At 39.6% G+C, this 22,252-nt stretch overlaps 1 protein-coding gene across 16 annotated transcripts in view; it reads right to left on the bottom strand.

The window, feature by feature from the left end:
• The window catches only part of MCF2L2 (MCF.2 cell line derived transforming sequence-like 2), a 167,391-nt gene that overhangs the window by 85,529 nt on the left and 59,610 nt on the right, over positions 1 to 22,252 (bottom strand). For 15 of the 16 annotated variants that reach the window (XM_040567994.1, XM_040567996.1, XM_040567995.1 and 12 more), the window contains 9 exons: positions 21,106 to 21,225; positions 17,748 to 17,864; positions 14,312 to 14,461; positions 13,292 to 13,416; positions 11,598 to 11,712; positions 10,877 to 10,996; positions 9,255 to 9,446; positions 8,240 to 8,431; positions 7,669 to 7,846 (listed from right to left, as the gene is read on the bottom strand). In XM_040567994.1, the coding sequence (XP_040423928.1) occupies positions 7,669 to 7,846; positions 8,240 to 8,431; positions 9,255 to 9,446; positions 10,877 to 10,996; positions 11,598 to 11,712; positions 13,292 to 13,416; positions 14,312 to 14,461; positions 17,748 to 17,864; positions 21,106 to 21,225 (1,309 nt within the window). The remainder of the gene's footprint in view (positions 1 to 7,668; positions 7,847 to 8,239; positions 8,432 to 9,254; positions 9,447 to 10,876; positions 10,997 to 11,597; positions 11,713 to 13,291; positions 13,417 to 14,311; positions 14,462 to 17,747; positions 17,865 to 21,105; positions 21,226 to 22,252) is intronic. The other variant, XM_040567993.1, reaches the window with a different exon arrangement.

Genomic DNA, 22,252 nt, shown 5'->3' with positions numbered 1-22,252 from the left:
TGACCATGTATATAATGACAGTGAATCTGGGAAAATGATTGCAGAATATGCTGTCGTGTCAGGTTGGTTTGGCCTTGCAGGCTCTGAAAACCAGTTTACAGCAGTCATCGAATGCTACTAGAAAATCATCCTTAACAACTTAACCACTTGTCCTGAGACTGCCGGCCAAAGAAAAGTGTTTGAATGAATGGTGAGAAGGGAACTCATATTTGACTTAAATAGGAAATAATTTCTCTGTTACAGTTCGTATCTTTAGTTGTGTTAAATTGGTAATGGGTACACAGTGCATGTTGTCTAAGTACAAGGCAAACAGTGCTCTCCCTTTTTCTTAGTATCTTCTTGAATTAATACAAGCGAGCGTGCATGTCGTGGTAAAAACAAATATGGATACCACATGAAATGATGTAAGTTGCTGGGTCAAGCAAAGAACCAAATTATTGCAAGTGTGAGATTGACAGATTTTTAAGTGGTCCTGTCATTAAATTCTCCTTTTAACTTATTTAAAAAACAAACAAACAACAACAACAACGAAAAACAAAACAACACAAATACCTCAAATTATATACAACTAAAAGGACAACATATTTGTTTCATAGACAATAATAACAGAAGCTGACATTTCTTCTACTGTGTCTTTTCAATTGCCTTATCATGCAGCTGGGAAGAGAATTATGGCAGTTTCCCTCCCCCTCTTCCCTAAATCTTCCCCTTTTTATCAGTCCATGTTGAATGACATGAAGACTTGGCAGTGTCCAGTTCAGGCCTGTTACTTCCTCACATTGACTTCATATTGGAAAGTTTAAGGAGGCTTCTTCAACAGAACAGTGCAGCCTGGCAGCTACCAGTGGCTGAAATTGATTAGATGCTTATGGTTCCAGGACTGAGCTGAACTGTTCTTCAGTCATTCAGCAAGAATAGGCAAGGAAATGACTAGTGTGCTAAACTGTTTATTGGGGCATACAGCAAATGCTGTCCCACAGGAACGTGGGTTTGAAGATAATTAATGACTTAATAGTGTTTTTCTATGCTGCTGATGACAAAGCAGCATGCCAAGGCAGCTAAAGAAACATCTTTCCAAGCATCTAAGGTTCATCATGTATCATACAGAAAGTATTTTCCATTCTTAGGCAATAGAGTCCATACTTCTCTGCTCTAGCAAAATTGCTGTTGAACCTCCTGAAAATCTGCCCATATAAGAAGCACAGAGTGAGGCCCCCTGTAAGTGGAGTATTTTTCTCTAAGAAGACACACTGCCTGGTTTCCTCAGATTTGGTCAAACGTGATAGCAGTCTTAAAGCCACAAAATTGAAAGCATCTTTTCCTTTTCTCTTTCTCTTTACAGAAATATCTTAAGCTACAGAAACTGGTGTTTTCCCAAGAGCCATTAATGAAAATCACATTCATCGACTTTTCTGAGTCAGCTAATCTCTCTGCTGCTTCACTTCCCTGCACACATCCCCAGCCTCTTGCAAGACATTCTCCTTTAATCCCCTATCCAGATGTTATTAGTTAGAGAGTGTTATGCATTAGTGACTGTGAGGAATGCTGGAAGGGATCCAATGAGCAGTCATACACATTTAAATGAGATGGAACCAGTTTAGGTTTTATTCTTTAAAGGACTGAAAAGCCTCCAGCTGTATTCCCCCTGTACGAATTTAATGTTCCAAGTTGGCCTTCTAATAAACCCATATGGTGAGTCATGGATTTTGTATGTGTGATGTGCTGCTAAACATATTATTTGCTTAATGAGCTAACAGAAATTTTGACGTTTCTGCTCCTGAATTTCACATTCATGCTGCACACGAAGAAATCCCTACGTGAATATTTTATAGTGATCAGAAGAGAAAAGATGTCAGAAGTAAAGCTATACCTGCAACACTCATTTTGCCCCTTTTGTGTTCAGGCATCTAGGTCCAACCATCGACAAGTGTGTTGCACATTTACTACTTTTTCTCCCCCTCCCTAAGGATTTATTCTATTGCCTCATTCAGTGCACAGAAAACAAACAAACAAAAAAAAAACACACTGAATTCATGAGCAGCTATTCAGTATTTTGATTTATCTGTATTTCTCAGCAGGGGCTCAGAGCCTTACTATCCATAAACTATTCCAATCCCTGCTCTGAAAGTAAATTTTTTTGGGTTCCTTTTTACAATTCAAGTGCTTCATAAATATTTGCTGAGCTGTTTTCACAATAGTTCTCAGAGGTAACAGGCTTTTCCACAGATAAAGATCAAAACAGAAAAAGACTAATATGGAAGGCCAACTTGACGGTTTTAGAACTGATCTTTCAGATTACTGACTGCTATATGCCACTTCGCATGTTTAAGAGCACACGCCTTGCCCAGCAATTCTGATTTCAGTCTTTCACTGTCTTTTCAACGCAGATCTTTTTATGTAGTTGCACTAGTTATTAAAAACACCCCTCTAATAAACAAACAAACAAAACCCCACTAAGTTAACACCCAAATGGGTTTTTATTGGGGTCGGAACTTTATCCCTACTGCTACTTCTCTCACGTCAGCAGGAGAAAAACCAGCAGTAAACTGTCACGGTCTCAGAGACGACTCCAGAACAGTTGAAACCCATCTGAGCTGGGGCTGGTACTGTTCTCCCTTTCTTCCCAACCTCTGGCCACACGCTTTTGTCACCTCTTTTTTGTCTGCCCTGCATTTCTTTCAGCTGGATGATGAGGAGCTGAACTAGCCAAAAGAAACAAAAATAAATTAAATAAAAAAATCCAACCACTAGTTATGTGACTGTAAGTACTGACGTCAAGCAGTCAGAAACACACTGCTGTGTTGGGCAAAGAGGAGAGGAGAAAGAGACCAAAACGGCCCTCCATTAAAAAGGGTTTAACCTGCTACGAGATCATTCTCTAAGGAAACCAGCAGTGCAGAGGGATGAGAAACATCTTATGTCTCTGGATTCCAGGCATTTTTGCTGACAACAAAAGAAATGAGACCGTAGGAGCCAAAGTGTAGCAAGTTAATCCATAATGAACGTGTATGAGCTGAGATTTTTTTTTTCCAAGTGTTTAAAATTCTACCAAATCTGGAAACTTTAAGAAGGGACAAAACCATTTGGCACTGCCATGTTTCAGCTTGGCTACAAAGGTGATTAAAACAAAACACTTTTCCCTGCCTTGATCACTGAGATGGCTGAATCATTTCCACTAAAGTTTTCCAAGAAAATGTCCAGCTAAGTAAGATAGTCTTTGGGAAAGCTTAATTCATGCAGGCTTCCACTGGGAGCACACAGAGTTTTTCTTGAAATAAGATGCCATATATACCACTAAAATTTTTCAAGGCATTTGTTATAGAAGGGTCAGCAGTTTCCTGTCTTTTCTGGGTTGATTTGTGAACGATATTTAAGCAGACTCCTATAGATAAAATTTGCACTAATTGCAACTCATATAGACTGGTGTATATTTTTGTTGTTGTTGAGCATCATAATTCCAGTACCATTGTTGAGCAGGCCTGCCCTTGTGAAATTCACAAATTCATTTTGTGAAACCAAAAGCTTCAAGCAAAAATTGAATGAATTTCAAGTTTTGCCTCAGGATTTCCAGACCCAAAGAAAAGCACTGGGGGCAAGCCTGCATGAGGGAGAGTTTAAAGTGCAGCTCTGAGCTGCCTTTCCGTGGATCTTCACTGAGCTAGCACTCTGCCAAGAGCCACCACAGGACATAAATGCATAGTCATAAGAAACTGTCTCAGACATTTCCCTGATAGAAATCTGCCCTTTCTCTCATATGTGCTATCAGCTTTGCTTGTGTGCATCTACGTATATGCACAGGCAGAATGAAGTGTGTCACAGATACATTGACGGAATTATTTCACGCTTAAACCTTCACATTTGTTAACATTTTTCCATTAGCATTCTGAACTGGGGTGAATTTTCCCTACCACTCCTTGTTAGGGACATAGAGAGTCAGCAAATCAAAACAAAACAAAGCAAAAAATGTATTCTGGAATGAGTGTAACTTCCTTGCTTTCACAGACGAGCATTGCAGTGCTGCCCTGGTATTGTTAGATCTGCTGCCTAGCAACAAGCGCCTTTCTGGATTTCTGTTTCTGTTGACTACATCTTACTGCCTTTGCCTGCCTTTATGTTTACACATCCTAGGAAGGTGGTAGTTTCTTGTTGCCTATTTCATTTTGCAAGCTTTTACAAATATTCAGGTATGTCCTGGGTAACAATGAAGTACAGTATCTGTTTCAAGAAGGAGCTTTTAGCCTCTTTCCTTTTTACAAGATGATTCTCAATAAATTCTACCTATATGTAAACGCTGCCTCTGCGCTGATCCTGTGAATGTGAAGAAATGGCACAGAGGAAATTCCTACAGAGGGCAGCTTCAAGAAGAACAGTATATCACAGCCTCATTTTCTAGGCTTGGAGTAGGACTCATTTAATATTAACAATTAATATGGGGTATCTTTCTTATTATTAATTAATTAGTGGCTGGTATGATGCTGTGTTTTGGATTTAGGATGATGAGAATAATGTTGATAACACACTGATGTTTTAATTGTTGCAGAGCAGTGCTTGCGTTAAGCCCAGGACCTTTCAGCTTCTCACACCACCCTGCAGGCAAGGAGGCTGGGGGCTCACGAGGAGCTGGGAGGGGACAGAACCAGGACAGCTGACCAAAACTGGCCAAAGGGATATTCCATACCATATAACATCATGCTGAACAATTAATATGGGAAGACTGGCTGGGGGTGGGAGTAGACACTGCTGCTTGGGGACAGGCTGGACATCGGTCAGCGGGTGATGAGCAGTTGCACTGTGCATCACTTGCTTTGTACATCATATTATTATTATTACTACTGCCACTACTACTACCATCATTTCTATTTCTTTTCTTCTGTCCTACTAAACTGTCTATCTCAACCCACACGCTTTTACTTTCTTTTTCCTGATTCTCTCTCCCATCCCACGCTGTGTGGGGAGAGGGTGAGCGAATTGCTGTGTGGTGCTTAGCTGCCTGCCGGGATAAACTGAAACGCAGTGCCCGTTTCTGTTCTCAGCCACATCTCAGTTTCAGACTGTGAAACACTTTGGTGAATCACTTAGTTGATCTGTGCTTCGGTTCTCTTTCTGCAAAAGAGAGATGAAAATACTTACCAGTAACACAGCATTTGCAAAGTGCTTTGGCATTCTGTGGGAAATGGCACTCAGGAAATTCAAAGAATGATTCTTTGTAGTGAACAATTGGGTAAGACCCAAGTGATGCTATTACATGATATATGTAGTCTTATGAGGAGTGGCTGAAGGAACTGGGGTTATTTATTTGGAGAAGAGGAGGCTCAGGGGAGACCTTATTGCTCCCTACAACTACCTGAAATAAAGGTGTGGGAAGCTGGGGGTCAGCCTCTTTTCACAGATAACTAGCAATAGGACAAGAGGGAATGGCCTCAAGTTGTGCCAGCAGAGGTTGAGGTTGGAATTTAGGAAATATTTCTTCCCAAAAAGAGCAGTCAGGCATTGAAACGGGTTGCCCGGGGAAGTGGTATAGTCACCGTCTGCCGGAGTACTTAAGGAAAGGTTGGACCTGGTGCTTAGGGACATGGTTTAGTGGGTGATAGTGGTGGCAGGGGGATGGTTGGACCAGGTGATCTTGGAGGTCTTTTCCAACCTTAATGTTTCTATGATTCTATTCTGTGATTCCATGTAAATATACTGCTCATGGCAGTTAAAGTAACCGTTTTTAAGTCCTAGGATAAGCTGTAGAAAGTCAAGGACTTCTGTTTCTTTGTATATTTCTCTATGTCAATCATCTTCAGGCACAAAAAGTATCTGAATGAGATGATACAGCCTACTTATGAATATCTGAACAGGTCTGGGTCACACTTTGCACTCCTCAGAGGGCAACTGGAGTAACTTTTCAAATTAAATATCTACCTATTAATTCACAACAGGACATCAGAAGCTATGCAATCCTTGTTATGCAGTTATCTCCTGTATTGTGTTATATAAGACTGAACAGCAACATAAGGATCAGAGCAAGGGAACATGTCACGATTCTCTGTAAAGTATCTGAGAGTACTGGATGGGGTGTATGAACAATAATCAAAACTTAAAGTATTGTCATTTCTATACTAGTGACTATTTTAAAGGTTCTATTTATATCAAAGGTTTAATGAAAAAAATCTGCAAGTGCTCTAAAATGACAAGAAAGAAATTTAAGAAACACAGAGATTGCATGCATAAACAGAAATGCAAGACTAGCTTTTAGTCTGAAGGTGCAGTTTCACAACTGGTGAAAGCCGTTCTAAAACTCTACTGCCACTAACAAGGACTAACTGGCTTAGACCTACTGGTCCCATAATGTCATTTTTCTGCAACTGTCTTTGCTTCAGCACTAGTGGCCTGAAGAATTTTAAAGTTAGTGCTGCTCTGAAGAGTTGATTGGGCTAGGTGATCTCCAGAACTCTCTACATTCTACTAACTTACGCAATGGAAAACTAACTACTACTTTTTTACTGTCAGTTCTTTGAGTTTTCAAAGACTTAAAAATTCATGCAGCTAATTGACTGCCAATGGTGCAAGAGTGGAACACATTGCTAGCAGATGTAGGTATCAGAGCAAGACCTCTTCAAAGGCATTGTGGTTTCAGCTCACTTTAAGGCAACAATGAAAATGAAACTTGAGGTAGCAATTGCATGTTAAGATCACAGCTAGCAAGGTTTTGGGGAAAAAAGTAAAGATGTCAAACTGGCATTGGGAAAGGATGAATGTTGGGGACCAGAGGAGAACAACAGGGACATTTGTATGAGCTTGTGACAGTATGCCTAGAAAGCAAAATGGTCAGGCTACTGGCCTGCCTAATCTTCCTGATGAAAAAATCAAAGCTTGCTGTATGCTCTTAATGCTAGTTAGTAGTTTTTTTCCCAAGCCTTTTAGCTAAAGGTTCCCTGTTTAAAAGCCCTGAAGTTCTTTTTTTTAAATTTCTTACAACCATTTCTGCTGAAAAGGTTAACCCCTTCCTGCCACCAGGTACAAGGTGACTGGCCTCCAAGATGCACAGTTTCAAGTTAGCTTCACCCACGTTCCTTTTGCAGAAAATGAGTACCTTGGTTAAAAATGCTAACCTCAAATCAGGAACTTTCTGTAAATTCCAACCAGAAGCAATATTCAACTTTTTTAGTTAGTAGAGTACAACTCTAGAAAGTGACTAAACGGTTATGTGGAGGGAAAAACAAAAGAACAAAACATCACACCAATGAGTCAATGTCACCAACGATGTACAAAGCTTTGCAGTATCTAATTGAAACTGGAGGGATTGTGATCTTTTAAAGCCAAGTGTTCACACCACTGTATGTGCAATTTAACAGAGTTCCTCATGCATACTTTACATACTTGCGGTGACTAACCTGGTTTGCATTTTCAGGGAAAAATTAGCAATATATAACATAATGAGAAGCAGAATAGAAATATGCTCTGTAGATTAGACCTAAGAAGAAGAGCCTGATTTTTTTTTTTTGGTTCACCCTTGCTTATATGCTTTTAGTGATAGATTGTTTCACATTTGTTTTAACTTTTTGGGCCTACATGGTTGACACTGAACATCAAATGCAAGTTTTCATTCTGATGACAAAAATTAAGCATGACCACGCAAGAAAAACACTGGTGTATATCTGAAAGCAGCTGTTCATGGCCTACCTACTGCTGCTGGTCTCGTAGTCTTTGGTGATGCTCTCTTTGGGGAAGATTCAGGGTGTGGGGCAACAGGTTGTACTGGCCGGGTCTGTTTGGCTGCCAGTTTCTTCAGACTCACTTGCCTCTTGTCAAACATTTCTTGTACATCTTCTAGTTTTTGTAGAATTCTTTGAGCATTGGCCTAGGCAAAGAAAAGGCAAACAGCAGATGGTTGTCAGTGCTGGACTGAGCAAGTTGAGATGACTTCTGTTACTCAGACTAGGTGTATTAGAGATAAAGATCATATTGTAGCTTAATTCAACCCAGCCCATGCATTCTGCACAGATCTATATTTCATGGAGTAGGACTTGGTGACTCATGAAATTTTCTAGCTCTACCCTGAAGTATGTGTTGTTCTAGGACTGCTCATATGAGTAAAACTTATTGCCCTAAGTGCTCAGCTCTGTGCCCTTTTGCTGTAGCAAAAGAGGCATATTTGAGCAGACCCAAAGATATAGTCTGGTACTCTCTCATGTAGAAGGCAATTGGTACTTTGATATTTGAACTTAGAGCATATGCATTTGAGTGGTTTTACCTTTATTTCAGGGGTGAGGATCATGTCAAACTGATTGTAGAACTCCTTCGGGTTAGAAAGCTGGTGTTCCTTAGCTGTTGCCAGGAACTTTTCAATTTCAACGAGTGCGGTTTCAGCTCCCTCTTGTGACTGGCACTTGTCCACAGCTTGGGAAGCTAAGAGGTAGATTCCAGCTTCACACCATTTGCTTGCCTTTAAAAAAAAATCAGACAACAAGGACTCCAACATCACCGACAGTCCATATTATGAAGCGTTGCTTCTACCACCCCATGAAATACAGATTTGCCCTACCATGTTGCTAAAGGGAATGAATGTTTACTTCATAGCATGGTCCTGGTCAAAACACATCCCACCATAGATACAGAACAATAGCAAATTAAGTTCAGCTCTCATGGGATAGATGGATGGTCCAGTATCACATAATAATATTCTGAGGAGGAAGAGTGTTACTGTGGTTGCTGCAAATCAAATCTTTCAGCTGTACTACCTCATTTCAGTGTTCACTCACACAATAATTCAAAACCCCAAATTAATATTTGATCTGTATCAAAACTCCCCAAAACTTCTTAGGCCTATTACACTCAGTTAAAAATACTCCAAAGCAGGTTTTCATGATGAATTTCTGGTACTTCCTCTTAGGAATTAGGCTGAAATAGCATGTAGACATACTCAGAGCATTTAGCTTTCTATTCTAGTCAGATCATATAAAGTCGGATAAAAAAAAAAAAAAAAAAGTAGTAGTAAGCTGTTTATTTTTAAGCATATTTTTATACATTTGTTTCTTGTTTCAAATTTAGGCCTGGTTCCGTTCTAAGTTTAATAACCTACTTTTCATCATTTTAAGATCATAATTATGAGAAGCTACTGCTCCAGTTTTTATGGTAGCAGTTTCTGAACGAAATGGAGAAAAAAGTAGTAAATCTTTGTTCTCTTCATCTTAGTTACCTGTGCTTATAAAAGCATTCATTTTCAGTAGAACCGTCAGTAGGGCTGTTCTCTAAAAAGGCTCACTCACCTTATCTAACTGTTGATGCAGCTCAAGAGACTTTCCCAAAATATCATACTTTTTCTTGGTCTCATTGGTAAAGTCATCACAAATACGCCTGAGTTCAACACACTTTGGTCTAATGGAATCAACTGCATAATGGTTGTTTTGGATGAGCTGTTCTCCATGGAGAGCTAGAGTCTGGGCTTTCTCCAATGGTTCCTGTGAAATTAATGAGAAACAATCCAAAGTTAGATCTTAAAATTACACATGTAGTAAAGATAAGCCATCTCTGTAATCTGTGCTGTAGCCTGGAGGTAACGGTTTGGGATATTCATCTAGCTGACATGTTTTTCAATTTGCATTGAAGACCAACTTGTGAGTATTATTTCTTACTATTGTTCTTCCTGCCTCCATAGCCTAAATTCAGAGATGAGTACTTAAACAGTCTCAAAATCATACAGAGCATGTATCTACATAAAAATATTCCACCGCATGCTTAACCGACGTTAAAGATTAGTAGAGCAGCACAATATGGAGAGTGACCCAGAGCAAAATCCTATGACAAATCATGTTATCTCAGGCTTTGTGGGCTGAGCTCATATCTGTAGAGCTATGGATTACAAATTCTCAGAGGAGCAGGACATCACATCTTCACAGAGGGGCAGAAGATAACAGGTTGTGATAACAGGTTGGGTGTGGCAACTTTTAAAACCACTGCTCAGGAGTGTGAAGGTCCCCTACTCTTTTGCAAGGCAAAGTCAGAGTGAGTTTAAACTGTTTATGGCACTGAAACATTTTCTGTCTTCAGCTATTAACCATAAGCTCTTTGCTGAATACTTGTAAGTACAGAAGAACTCTTCCCATTTCATGGGATGAGTTCAAACTACATCAACTATTATTGGTTATTTGCTTCATTGGAGTACAAAAGCTGTCTGTGATAACATGTCAAATACAAAAATATTTAGTGCTTTAACACGTATGCTGTAAATTGATCATAACTGAAAAATCACCTAACAGCACACAACAAGAAGGGACAATGGAAGGAAAATATAAGTTACAGTAACTTAAATTTCTTTAGATTTCTACAGAACAGATGGGCAAAGATGACAACATTTCTAAATCTTAATCCTATGCTTAAAAAAGATCATCAGATCATCACCAGCTTTTGCATTTGTTCATGTGCACCCTCCTCTGATTCAGCTTACTCATTCGTTCAATACTTTCTAATAATACTAAATGTGATGCATATTATATATAGGTGATTAACTGATGGAATTGCAAAGTTCAAACGTCTGGAAAAAAAAAACTAACGTTTATCAGAAGGCACGTGTGTTCCTGAAACTGCTGTGTTTGAACAGAATGGTCTTAAATGGTATCTGGCCAAGGGAACCTGTTAAGTCTTCCAAGTTTTTCACATTCCAAAGATGGCCCTAACTTTTCTTGGTTTGAAACGCAGGTATCTCAACTGATTCTAGATTTCCAGGTAACAAAACAGAACTACTGAATTTGAACAACCTTGGTTTCTGGAAATTAGGATGAGAGTTTCGCTATTTAAAATAATGACCCATGAGAAGAGAGTAAGTGTCACAGAATGATAGTGACAGAGAAGCTTCTAGATGATCAGCTGGAATACAATATCAAGCACAAACCTGTCCTTTCTCTTCCAGTTGTTTCTGTTCCCTTAGGAGGTGCTCTACTCGAGTCACACTGTCTCCAATGTCAGAAAAACCTGCTTGTGCTTCCATTAGATTATCCAATGTCAGTTTTACCTAAAAAAAACGACAAAAAAAAAAAGTGTACCCATCACAAGATGATCATAAAATTATAACAAATCTATGAGTTCTAAACATTTATCTCCATCTTTTAGAAGAGTCTGCATCTCAAGTTTAGTCTTTCATCTCCTTTCAAAATGGAAAATACAAGGCAACAACCAACTATTCTCTGAAGAGCTGTCCCTGGTTCTCATTATTTATTGAGACATGCAGTTTTGAAGATCCATAACTCTAGAGTCTATATTACTCCAAGATTTGTATTACTTTATCCTTTGGGCTGACAGTTGGGCTTTCCATTTTTATTTTCCATTGACCTCAGTGGGGTTGGACACTTAGCATCACAGAAGAAGTGATATTTGGTAAGATCACATATGAATACACAATAATTTAGCATGAAGCTGGTGTTTCACGTTTTGGGCCTAATGCTGTAAGATATCAGATAATTACCAAGAATTTCATTTTTGAATATTCATTTCATATTTTATAATGAATGGCTTCTCTCCCAATCTCTTTTTTAGGAATGCCATTATACTTCTACATATAGGCAGTTTGACCTTGTTTACCAGAGAAGACTAGACAAAACCAACCAATGAAGTACCTCTCTAAAATCATGTTCAAAGTGTCGAAGCTGCAAGCATTGTTCTAGTTTTAGATGATGCTTGGTCCAAAATTGATCAAAAGCCTTTTCTGTTTCATCCAACTGAGCCAACAACCTGTTAAGAGATTAGAGTGGAAACCACTTATTTCCTACAGTTCATTTCTTTTAAGTTACACCAATTGATGGCAGAAAACAGGGTTTGGAAATGATGGGGAGCCTACACCTATGTATGAAGCAGAACAAGGTTTTGTTTCAGTTTTCCCTTGAGAAAAAGAGAACAAAAATTGAAGTGGGACAGGAAGGAGTGTGATGATGACTGATAGCTACACAGATCTACTGTGGCACTTGTAGCCCTGCCTCCTGACCTGCAACTGGAATACAGACCTGTTTCATGTGCTGGCAGCCAGAAGTGGCTGTCTCTCCCCAGCTTCCATCTAATCTTCAAAGATAATTCACCTCAGGCCGATATAGATTGAATATAATGCAATTATTAATTTTTAGAACGCTTAAAGCAGAACTGTACAACTTGTTGTTCATTTTCTTTTTTGCCATCAGAAATAAGCAATGGTTGAATCATTTTTCCTAATCCATCTCTCCTAAACACAATGGATTAGAAGCTCATAATACCTCCCACTGACAATGTTTCATTTCATGGAAATAATGAAACACTTATTCACAAAAAAATCAGTATCAAGTGTCCCACATCTTAAGTGTCAAACACCAGACTATGAGTCATCCTCACAATCTCTATGATCTATTGAGTATATTACAAAGTAGAACAGTTTAAACAGGGGAAAAAAAAAAAAAGAAAATGAAGTCTTTGAATATTCTATTTTTCAATAGTTGGCATTCTTCAGGCAGGCAGGAAACCAGACCTGATCTACAAATGCAGTGTTGGAACTATGAAGTAATTGGGGCAAACACCAATAGTTCCTTCCTATTCCTCTCAAAAACAAGTCCTGTTTTCAATCTATCCCTGAAAAATGTGTTTTTAATCAAAGCTAGTTGTTGAATTCAAGTTGAATTTGCAAATTCCTTCAGAATGACTGATTAAAGGATTTTAAAGTATTCAGTGAAAAATATCAACTTTACTTTTGGCAGCTTTGTTCCTGCTGAATGCAGATATGCTGAAACACTAGCATAACATTTCTCTTTCTACTGCCTCATATGGAACAGCAGAAACTTCTACATGGTGAATAAAAGCATTATGGTAATAACTAGCATTGTAGGAAGGAACAGAGATTTCTCTCTTTTTATACATCTGTGAAGGTGCATGTTTCAGACTATCATCTTTATCTGTTCCTCCCTCCCCCAGTGTTTCCACAGAAATACACAAGCATATACTCTTTCATCTCACATGGATTCAGATACCACTTTCTAAGTAGGCACAGAAATTTGGAGGATGTAATGGGGAAAATAAATTCCACATTAAATCCTCCACCAGGTAGGTAGTGGTCCAACCAAGAATTACCCTGAAATTCAGGACTTGTTTGAACTTGCATTGCCAGTTTAATCAAGTAACTTCCTCAAAGACATTTCCTTCTCTGAGTTATGTATCCAATAAACCCTGAGTGACTGAATCAGTTGGAATTTATAGCTTGTATATTTACTCCATTTAAATGAGGACATACTTTACATTTGCATTTCTTAGGAATAAATTAGCAACTTGCCCAAGGTAATCAAGCTTCACTAACCTTTCCACAGTTGCCACATTTTCTAGTTCATCCGGACTGAGTTTGCTGTTGGCACTTCGGGTGACTGGCTCCCTAATACATGTCAGTAGGGTGGCCCCTTGCTTCACAGCTAGTTTCAGCTCATCCTGCAGGGGAAAAAAAAAGTATATATTTATGCTAACAACAGTCCCATCTCTTAGGCAGACAACATAGTAATGCTAAGGGAGGTTACTTTTGTAGGCATTAAATACTTGGAACAAAATATAAGTGCTTCACAATGATGACATATCTTTCTAGGAATGCAGAGACTAAATCTACTCACTATGAACAGCAGATATATTTCTGAGAAAAGGGACATTGCATAACTTCTGAACAGATTGCATTTTTGACCGGGTAACTTTCAGAATAAAATACTCTAACACAAATCAAATGTGTGCTGCCAATTGTTTAGTCAGCTGAGACACTGCTGAGACATTGTGCTTCTTAACGGGATTTCCTTAAACAACACTGCGACATGCTGAGTCATGGTATGCCAGCTATCAAGGAGTCAACTACAGAACAAGGTATCTTCCTAGCGTGAAAGATGAGCAATGAAAAGGACAATAATGCTCAAAAATTAACGTCAGCTGAGGAGTCTCCACTTCACCACACACATCTTGCATAGATCTGTTCTGAAATCCATTTCTAAGTCATAAGGGGATGCCCGTGAAACAAAATCTTTACTACTTTCTCATAAGGCAGGGATTCCTGGTCCTCCCCTGTTACCAGCACTGAAGGAGACTGCACAAAGGAACACCACCAAATCTTTGGAGATAACATAGTTCATGTCAACTGCAATAGAGCAGGCTAGAACAATACCCTGTTCTATCATTCCTGAAGCTATGTAGTCCTTTTTCATAGCTGCATCAAATCAATCTCCTGAATCCAGGTTTTTCTCCTCTTCAGTAGTTTAGATGATGGAGTCCCAGATGATGGCAGAAAGAATTGTTAAATCAAAACGCACATATTACACAAACGGAGCTGTCACGAGACAACATTCACCTTCAGCTTGCTGTGATGGTCAGTGTGTGCAGACAGGAGCTCCTCTGTGCACTGCACATCGTTGGGAAGTTCAGTCTCTGCTAAGTCCGTTCCAAAGGTCTGCAGCATCTGTGCTGTTGTTTTCACTGTCATTGCAAAGTTTTCAATAGCCTGGAAAAGCAGGAGCATAAAGTCACAGACTGCTTATTTACTGCACGTTAGCTGTGTTTAGTTCGTCAGACACTGTGTTGCAATGCCTGTAAAGCTGGCCCTGCTGCTGGTTTTGAGCAGATCTGTTACAAGTTACAGATTAAATCCTGTGTCACAAAGGATCTTTTCAAAGGCCTACAAAGTATTACCATATCCATGAACCAGATGGAGAACTTCCAGAGCTTAAATGACATAATGAAACCACAGAGGACATCAGCTTCAAAGCCCAGACTGGAACTTCAGATCCTCTGCCCATGCTTGCTGGGAATTTCTGTGGTGTTTAAAGATTTTAATTAAGGCTGTATTTAAGTTGAGGAGACACCAAAAGGACATAAGCCAAAGCCTTTTTACTTTTATTTTTATACAGCCATTGTTCACTTAGCAGCAATCTGTCTCCCCCTTGACTTCCCAAACTGTGCGCCTCCATCCTGCCTATCTGTTCCTGATGTATTCCAGTCACTCCCTCCCATCCCTCCCACAAATACAAGAACAACTTACTACAAATATATTTAAAATGCGTAAATTCATCGGAGCATTGCTGCTTCTTGGGTGCACTAACACAAAACTCATCCAAATTTTGTGGTTTTATTGAAGAAAGTGAAGTGAAAGTGAGAAAGGCTTAATAGGAATGCTGCCTTTTCAGACTAGAATATATTGTTTGGACATATGAGATTTAATTAAAACCTTTGTATCTTGTAGCAAGTAACGACAAGTTTTTTCATGATCATGCCCCAATTTCTTTAGGGATAATCAAAGATTGTATTGTTCTGCACAAATCTATTCTTTACACTTTTTGACCTAAACCACACAATATTTTGAGTCACTCAATAGCACTGGGGATGCTCTTACACCCAGTCAAACAATTACATAGTTTTTGCAAGCTGCATTCCCTTCTCCAGCAATGATGGGAAATCCTCATTTGCAATCATGACAGTTAAAATTACATGGTGTTCTCTGTGGAAAACAAACTGGAGGCAGATTGGTGTCCAAAAGGCGCAGAAGTTACATTCCACATCATGTGATCTTAAAGCATGCTCCAGATGAGGCAATGCTAGCAGAGTTCATAGCCTTCCTCCTTTTTTCGCCCCCATAAATTCATGCCCATGTTCAGCAGAAGCAGTACACTGACATACGCTCTGGCTCAGTGCTTATCAGCTGTAGCCTGCTGTTCTCAGCAATGAAATTACTGGATTACAGTTGGCTAAAATGCCACACTTCTGACTGCAGCACAGATAAAGCCATCCACGACAAAGAGCTGTTTACTAAGAACCTAAAATGTACTCTGTGAGCAAGAAAGCTCACAGGCTCCCAGCCATTCAAGAAAGCAGAAACAAAGAACAATGTTGTAAGATTGCTAAATCAATACTTTTTAGCAACAGCTTAAACCTGTTTCAGAAAACGAAACAAAACAAAACCCTGGCAGGACAAGATATGAGGGTACTACGAGAAACAGTAAACGGGATGAAGACACTGCATCAGCAAGACTGAAGGTCAGGCTTTTTCAAGGTGCCACGCAGGCCAACACTTCCCTGATGACAAACCTCTTATCCAGCAGAGATTACCTGGCTGACTACACCAGGCACCATGAGCTCACCAGTACCTCAATTAGTAGCATGGTTGTCCCCACTCATTCCCATGTGTCTGAGCAATAAATTGCTTCATATTCCTAAAGTGTGACTGTGGTTTTGTCTTCAAGTCTCTGTGCTTGGTAAAAGCTGTTGAAATAAATGTAACCAAAAGATCTTAGGGTTACACAGGCACACTGACCTCAAATCTTGGCTCACTTTTATTTGCCTGTTTTACCAAACCATACGTTCCTGCTCACAATATCCTCTTAGGTAATATTCTGTCCCTCATAATTACAGACTTTCCTGCCTGTGCCTCATCTTACCCCCTTCCTCATTTTTTTCAAGCCTTTAGTGGTTTGAAAACTCACATGGATGATTCCTTCAGTCATGCCTCCTACAAGGACAGTTTCATATTTTTGATACTTTTAACCTGTAGGCATGTTCACATTCTATCTCAATTTTATCCTCACTGTTTTCAGCAAACCTAGCAAGCCAGTGTTAGAGGAAACTCAGAATCCATGTTTGCATATTTAGAAGCCTGAAACATTTGGTAGTTTTCAAGAAAAGTAAAATTTAATCTTATAAGAACAGCAAAGCACAGAAAATGATAGCAGGAAAGTGACAAAAGTGATCTGACTTTACAAGAGCAGTGGTTTAGTACACAGAAAATACTGAAGTCCAATTTAAAAAAAAAAAAAAAAAAGCTAACAATGATCAACTTTGACTTCCAAGCTACCTCAGAAAAGCTTTTTCTGAATGTTAGACCTAGCTATGGGTCAACAACGAAAAACTCAAATCCCAGGCTGCTCAGAACACAGCAAAACACTGGGGCTACTTAGATGCGAGCTCTAACATACCAGTCTTGCAAGCAAACCCACAAAGACTCATGCAAGCATTGCACACACCCTCAGGGAAATTAATTCATTTTCCAGGATGAAGACTGAGCTCTGCACCTTTCCATGTAGATAGGATGGGACAACATTTTGGCTGATTATCTGCCAAAGATTGGGGTCTGTTTTTTGTAAACCACCACCTTTTCTGGGAATCATAATGAAATGTTTACATTGTTTTGAAGTAGCCACTGAGATATATTAACCAACCCAAAATGGAACAAATAATCAAACCTGTAACAAGTTTCCTAAAGGCAACACACTAAATAGTCTTTCTGCTTTCCTACAATTATTAATTATTCTCAAGTTACTCAAAATGAGAGCCATCTGGAACAAAGGTTTACATAGCACAGAAATGAAAACAAAGGGAAATAAAATCCAATGTCTTGAGTATTTTCTTCTCTTAAAAACATGGATATAATTGCTCATTAAAGTGAGAATCCTGACCTTTCATTCAGAACACTGTTACAGCATATGTTCAATTTTGACCATGAGCTGCAGGCCTCTGAATCCATCAGTTATTCAAAAGATAAGAAAGTGCCCAAGGGCCTTGCTGAATAATAATGTTATGACACCGTAGGCCCTAGTCCAGGTCAATTACTACTTCTGCTACAAGCTTTTGGGGTACTTACCCTTCTCTGTTTGAGTCATGGATCCCCTCTTTCCATGAATCCCTAGTAAAATGTGTAGGCTGAAGTGCAGCTGAAGAGTTACTACCTAATGGTTGCTCTACATTTGTCATCTGAACACTTATGGGGGTAGGCGTGTAAGAACAACACCAACACTCACAGTTCGGTGATGTATCCACTGACTGTGGCCATACTCCAGGGTTCCTCCCAGCTCCCGGGTCAGCTGACTTTTGTCAATATAGCCGTGCAGATCAGAGACAGAATTTAACATGATGATCTGAAACAAATGCAAACACAGCGGACTGAGAGAAATAACGAGCCCTTTCAATCATTGGTCTTAGGATCCATTTTCTTATTCTAAACAATCTCCCTACCACTCAACCTGCTTAATGAAAGCAAAAGCATCTTCTGGTAAGCAGTATTACCTTTTGGCTACCACTGTAAATCTTGCACCACAAGTGGTAACACAAATAATGTACTTAATTAGGTCTCGTTGTTCTAACAGCTAGAAAATACATCATGACTTCGGCAACAGAAAAACAAGATGTTGAGCACGAATAACTAGAAATTTTTATCCTTTGACTTTAATATGTTAAATGTATTATTTTGTTCTGCAGTTTGAAGAAAAGACAACTGGCTATGCCTGTTAGCACGCATTAATTCCGATGGAGCATGTTAAGCATGTTTGCAAGCACTGTAAACCAGGAGATGAGCCCAGCTGTGTGGAAGGCATATATTTCAGGTTGAATAAGGGCTCTAAGAAAAGCCTTGAAACAAGCCTGGACAGGCTTTTGGTTGATCTTTTTTTACAGAATTGTCCTAGAATAATTCAGGTTGTCTCTAAAACAGCTTCTTTCTCCAGGCTAGGTCAGACGTGAGATCAAACCAGGTTGTTCAGGGCTTTATCCAGCTGGGTCTTAAAAACCTCCAAAGACTGGGACTGTGCAGCCTCTTTGGGCAGTCTGTTCAACTGCCTGATTATCCCCATGGTGAAAATGATGTTCCTTATATCAAGTTAGTACTGCCTTTGTTCACTTTGTCAGTTCTCTCTTGTCCTCCTGTCATACACCACCTGGATGCTCTCAGAAACCTGCTTAGAGGGATTGGAAAGCTGCTGTCCCACTATATTAACCCTCACCAAGCCTTTCCTTTTCCAAGCTAGACAAGCCCAGTTCTTTTATCATCTTCCTATAGAGTGGATGCTCCAGGCCCTGGCCTTCTTGATGGTCCTTCACTGAGCTCACTCCAGATTAACAACTTTCTTGTTACCGAAACTAGACATAGATGCAATCTAATGAGAGCCAACTAAAGGGGGGGACAATCATTTGTCTCAATCTGCTGGCTATGCTCCTGCTGATACTGTTAATAAAGGATGCTGATACCTTGTGTTGCTGCCATCGCGCACTACTGGCTCATGTACAACTTGCTGTCTACCAAGTCCCCAGGTCCTTTTCAGCAGAGCTGCTCCCCAAACAGCTGCTCAATCCGATGGCGATTTAACCCAGCATATCTACTTTATTGAACATATTTGCAGTCTGATAGCTCAGAGAAACTCCTTAACAAATGCACATCATATTCCTGAAGCTACTGTTTAATGCTCCTGTTCAGGCCTTTTCGAGGGGGCCAAATAGATACCACCACTCTCAGTAACTTCATCTGCTCTGAAATTGAGCTATATATGCCCAGATTTATTTATTTATTTTTAGGATGGGCTGCAAGCTCAGCTAAAAGGCCCCTACAGAGATCATGGCAGACCCTAGGGAACTTAGGAGACCCCTAGCACAGCACTAAGCAATTTATTATAGCATCAGACAGATGTAGGCAGCCTATATATAAGACTATCTGCAGGTACATGGGCAGGAGGCAGGCAGAACTAACATAAAGCACATCATGCTCATAGTTTTTCTGCTCTCTAAGATCTATGTGGACATACCAAAGATGGTTCAAAATTTGAATCTCCAAAAAGACCCTAAATTAAACTCACCTCGATTTTTCTGCCTGTAGGAAAGGTATGCTAATATTTAATACTTAATGTAGTGCCTGATCCCTGCCTACAATTAACTCCTCTTCCAACTGTGATAGTTTCAAATTGGATTTGAAATGCCACTCTGTCGTTCAATAAACTGCTAAAAGTAGAGAAGATGCTGAATTGCTAGAAAATGCTATTTCTTGATGAAGTTCTCCTTTTGTGGGCTGCAGTTTCTGGTACAACAGTTGCTATGGTAACACATTCTGGCTTACTAAGTACAGGAACATCCATTTTTTAAAATGATATAAAATTTAAAAATTTTGTTTTGTAATCAAACATATTTTATCATCAATTTTGCATTTTAATTACCAAAAAGCCACCCTTGCCGAACTACAGTCGGCGTGAAAAATTAACCCACAGTAACAAAATGAACGTTCATGGCTCCTTTTCTGTATGCACTGTAATAAATGGTCTGCTGTGTCCTACTAGAGCAGAAGCAGGAAGTGCCTGAACTTCAAACCTAGGTACTGACAAAGGTAGAAATTGTTGGAGCGGAATCATGGGCCTTTTGCAAAACAATTTAAAACCACAAGCAAAATCCAAAACAATCATATGAAATCACTCCAGTAAAGTCATTGTGGAACGCAGTGTGAGTCAGTTCTGGGATGAAATACCAGCAATAATCATCATTCATGTTTATTTATAAAACATTTTGAGACCACAGACAAACATGCAGCTGGGAACAACTCCAAAAAGAGCTCACATAGTATAATGTAAAACTCTTTCAGGATTGGTAACCTTCTTCAAATCACATTCTCATCAACCTGAGCATATGCCAAGTACATAGAAAAAGCCGTAAAAAGCATGCTTTGAATCTTGAAGGGGTGGAGATCATAAAAAGCATTAAAAATAAGCAATACCATGTAGGCTCTTAACAGGGCACTATGAGATTGTCAGCAGTCCCTAGTGCAGAAGTGGCCCTAGCCTTTCACTCCTCTGTAGTGCTAACCACTTACTTTTGTCACTGGAGTGAGATCTACCTCTGCCTACATCGGGGGAACAGCTCCACCAAGTTAAGATGTCACTACTTAACCCAAGTCACATTTTGTAGCTGGACTGATCCTTCACATAGGAACATGTCCATTAAAGTCCTGTGAGGCATTCACCAGTAATTAACTCTTTGGCATTCCTGCAACTGGTAGTAGAAAATCCCACAAACACAATTTAAACAAACCATTGCTACACATACAAATAGGTTCTGCTCTTTCCCTGAATATTTCTATCACTGGAATGAAATAAAAAATAACTTATCTGATCCGGATAATGGAGTTAGTTGTAAATGTGCCTATGTGCCTCTCAAAGCTTGTTTGATCTCATTCTGTTTTCAGTTTAGGTTTTGTTGATCTTGTATATACCACACAGACCCAGATCACAGCCCCAATTGCCACTTGTAATCAAATTTTAATTACTGGGTCATAAGAAATTGCTGACGCCTAAGAACTGCAGGCATGGAGATAAGAACACATGGACAAAAAAAATGCATGCTTACCGGTACCTTCATTTTAAAGTCATCGCGATAGAGTTTAATGCCAATGTCAGCGATTGTCCTTTGGATAAAGCGGGAGGGTCGTAGGACAAACACCAGCTGCAGGTTTCCTGGAAATGCTCCCTGCAAAAACCATAAAATTATTAGAAGGCAAAACTCTGCCTTGCAGGGAGGCCAAGGCAATTTTCAGCCAAGTGTTTCCTAAAGGGGGTAAACCAGGGAGGACATTGAAACTTGGCCAGTCCAGCTGCTAATGATATCAGCTGTCCATTCAGCACAACTCCAATGTCAGTATCCAAAGCCAATGGAAATATCAGCCCGTGGATTTTACTGCCCAGACATATATTGCTTTCTGGAAGGGATTTAGCACAGACCTCCGAAGTTTCTGCACTACTACCTTTACCCTTCCTCCTCTCAGGTCTGAAGCACAGCAAGCCTCCTTTGCACTAACACACCTTAGGTCTCCCCACACCCCCCCACCTTTTTTTTTTTTTTTTTTAAACTACAAAAACTGGCTACCCATGTTGGACTTGGTGAAAGAAGCAGGTGGCACAAATGAATTTCCCAGACTGACCTACCTTCTCACTCTGGAAAGATTTTAATCTTTTCAACCTCGATTGTTTTTCCTACATGCAGGCACTCAACACATTCAGCAGTCACAGTCCTGTCTGCAACACCTAGCCTACACCTCTCACACACTCCTCTCCTCTGTGCTCATCAGCATTAAAAGAACAAGAACGAGAAGACAGTAGCTAAAGAGAACTAAGAATGAAAAACAGTTGTCTAAAACTCTTGAAGTAATTTAAAGTAACCTTGGTCATCCCTTCATCCTAAACCTCTGTGTCTAAGCACTTGCTCCTCATACACCACATGTTCTAAGTAAAAGATGTATAAAAACAGCTGTTTTTATTAGTACTGAAAAAGTGTCTTAACTCTCACTTTCACAAATGAGATACAATGAGCTATTAATAGTTTCTGACAGAGATCACTTGCTACCACACAAACAAATCCACTGGGATCTGTTTCTTTCACAGACAGGCCACGTAGTCACCCCTCAATGCACAGAAGGTATCCTCTGTTAGATTCTTCTGGAAACAACTTCATATGACTAGAATTCATACTGCAGTCAACCAGCACGTGAGGAATTTGT

The sequence above is a fragment of the Cygnus olor genome, chromosome 9 (assembly GCF_009769625.2).
Source record: "Cygnus olor isolate bCygOlo1 chromosome 9, bCygOlo1.pri.v2, whole genome shotgun sequence".
Classification (NCBI taxonomy): Eukaryota; Metazoa; Chordata; class Aves; order Anseriformes; family Anatidae; genus Cygnus; species Cygnus olor.
The sequence above is the reverse complement of the archived record's forward strand: the minus strand, read 5'-3'. Positions and strand labels throughout refer to the sequence as shown.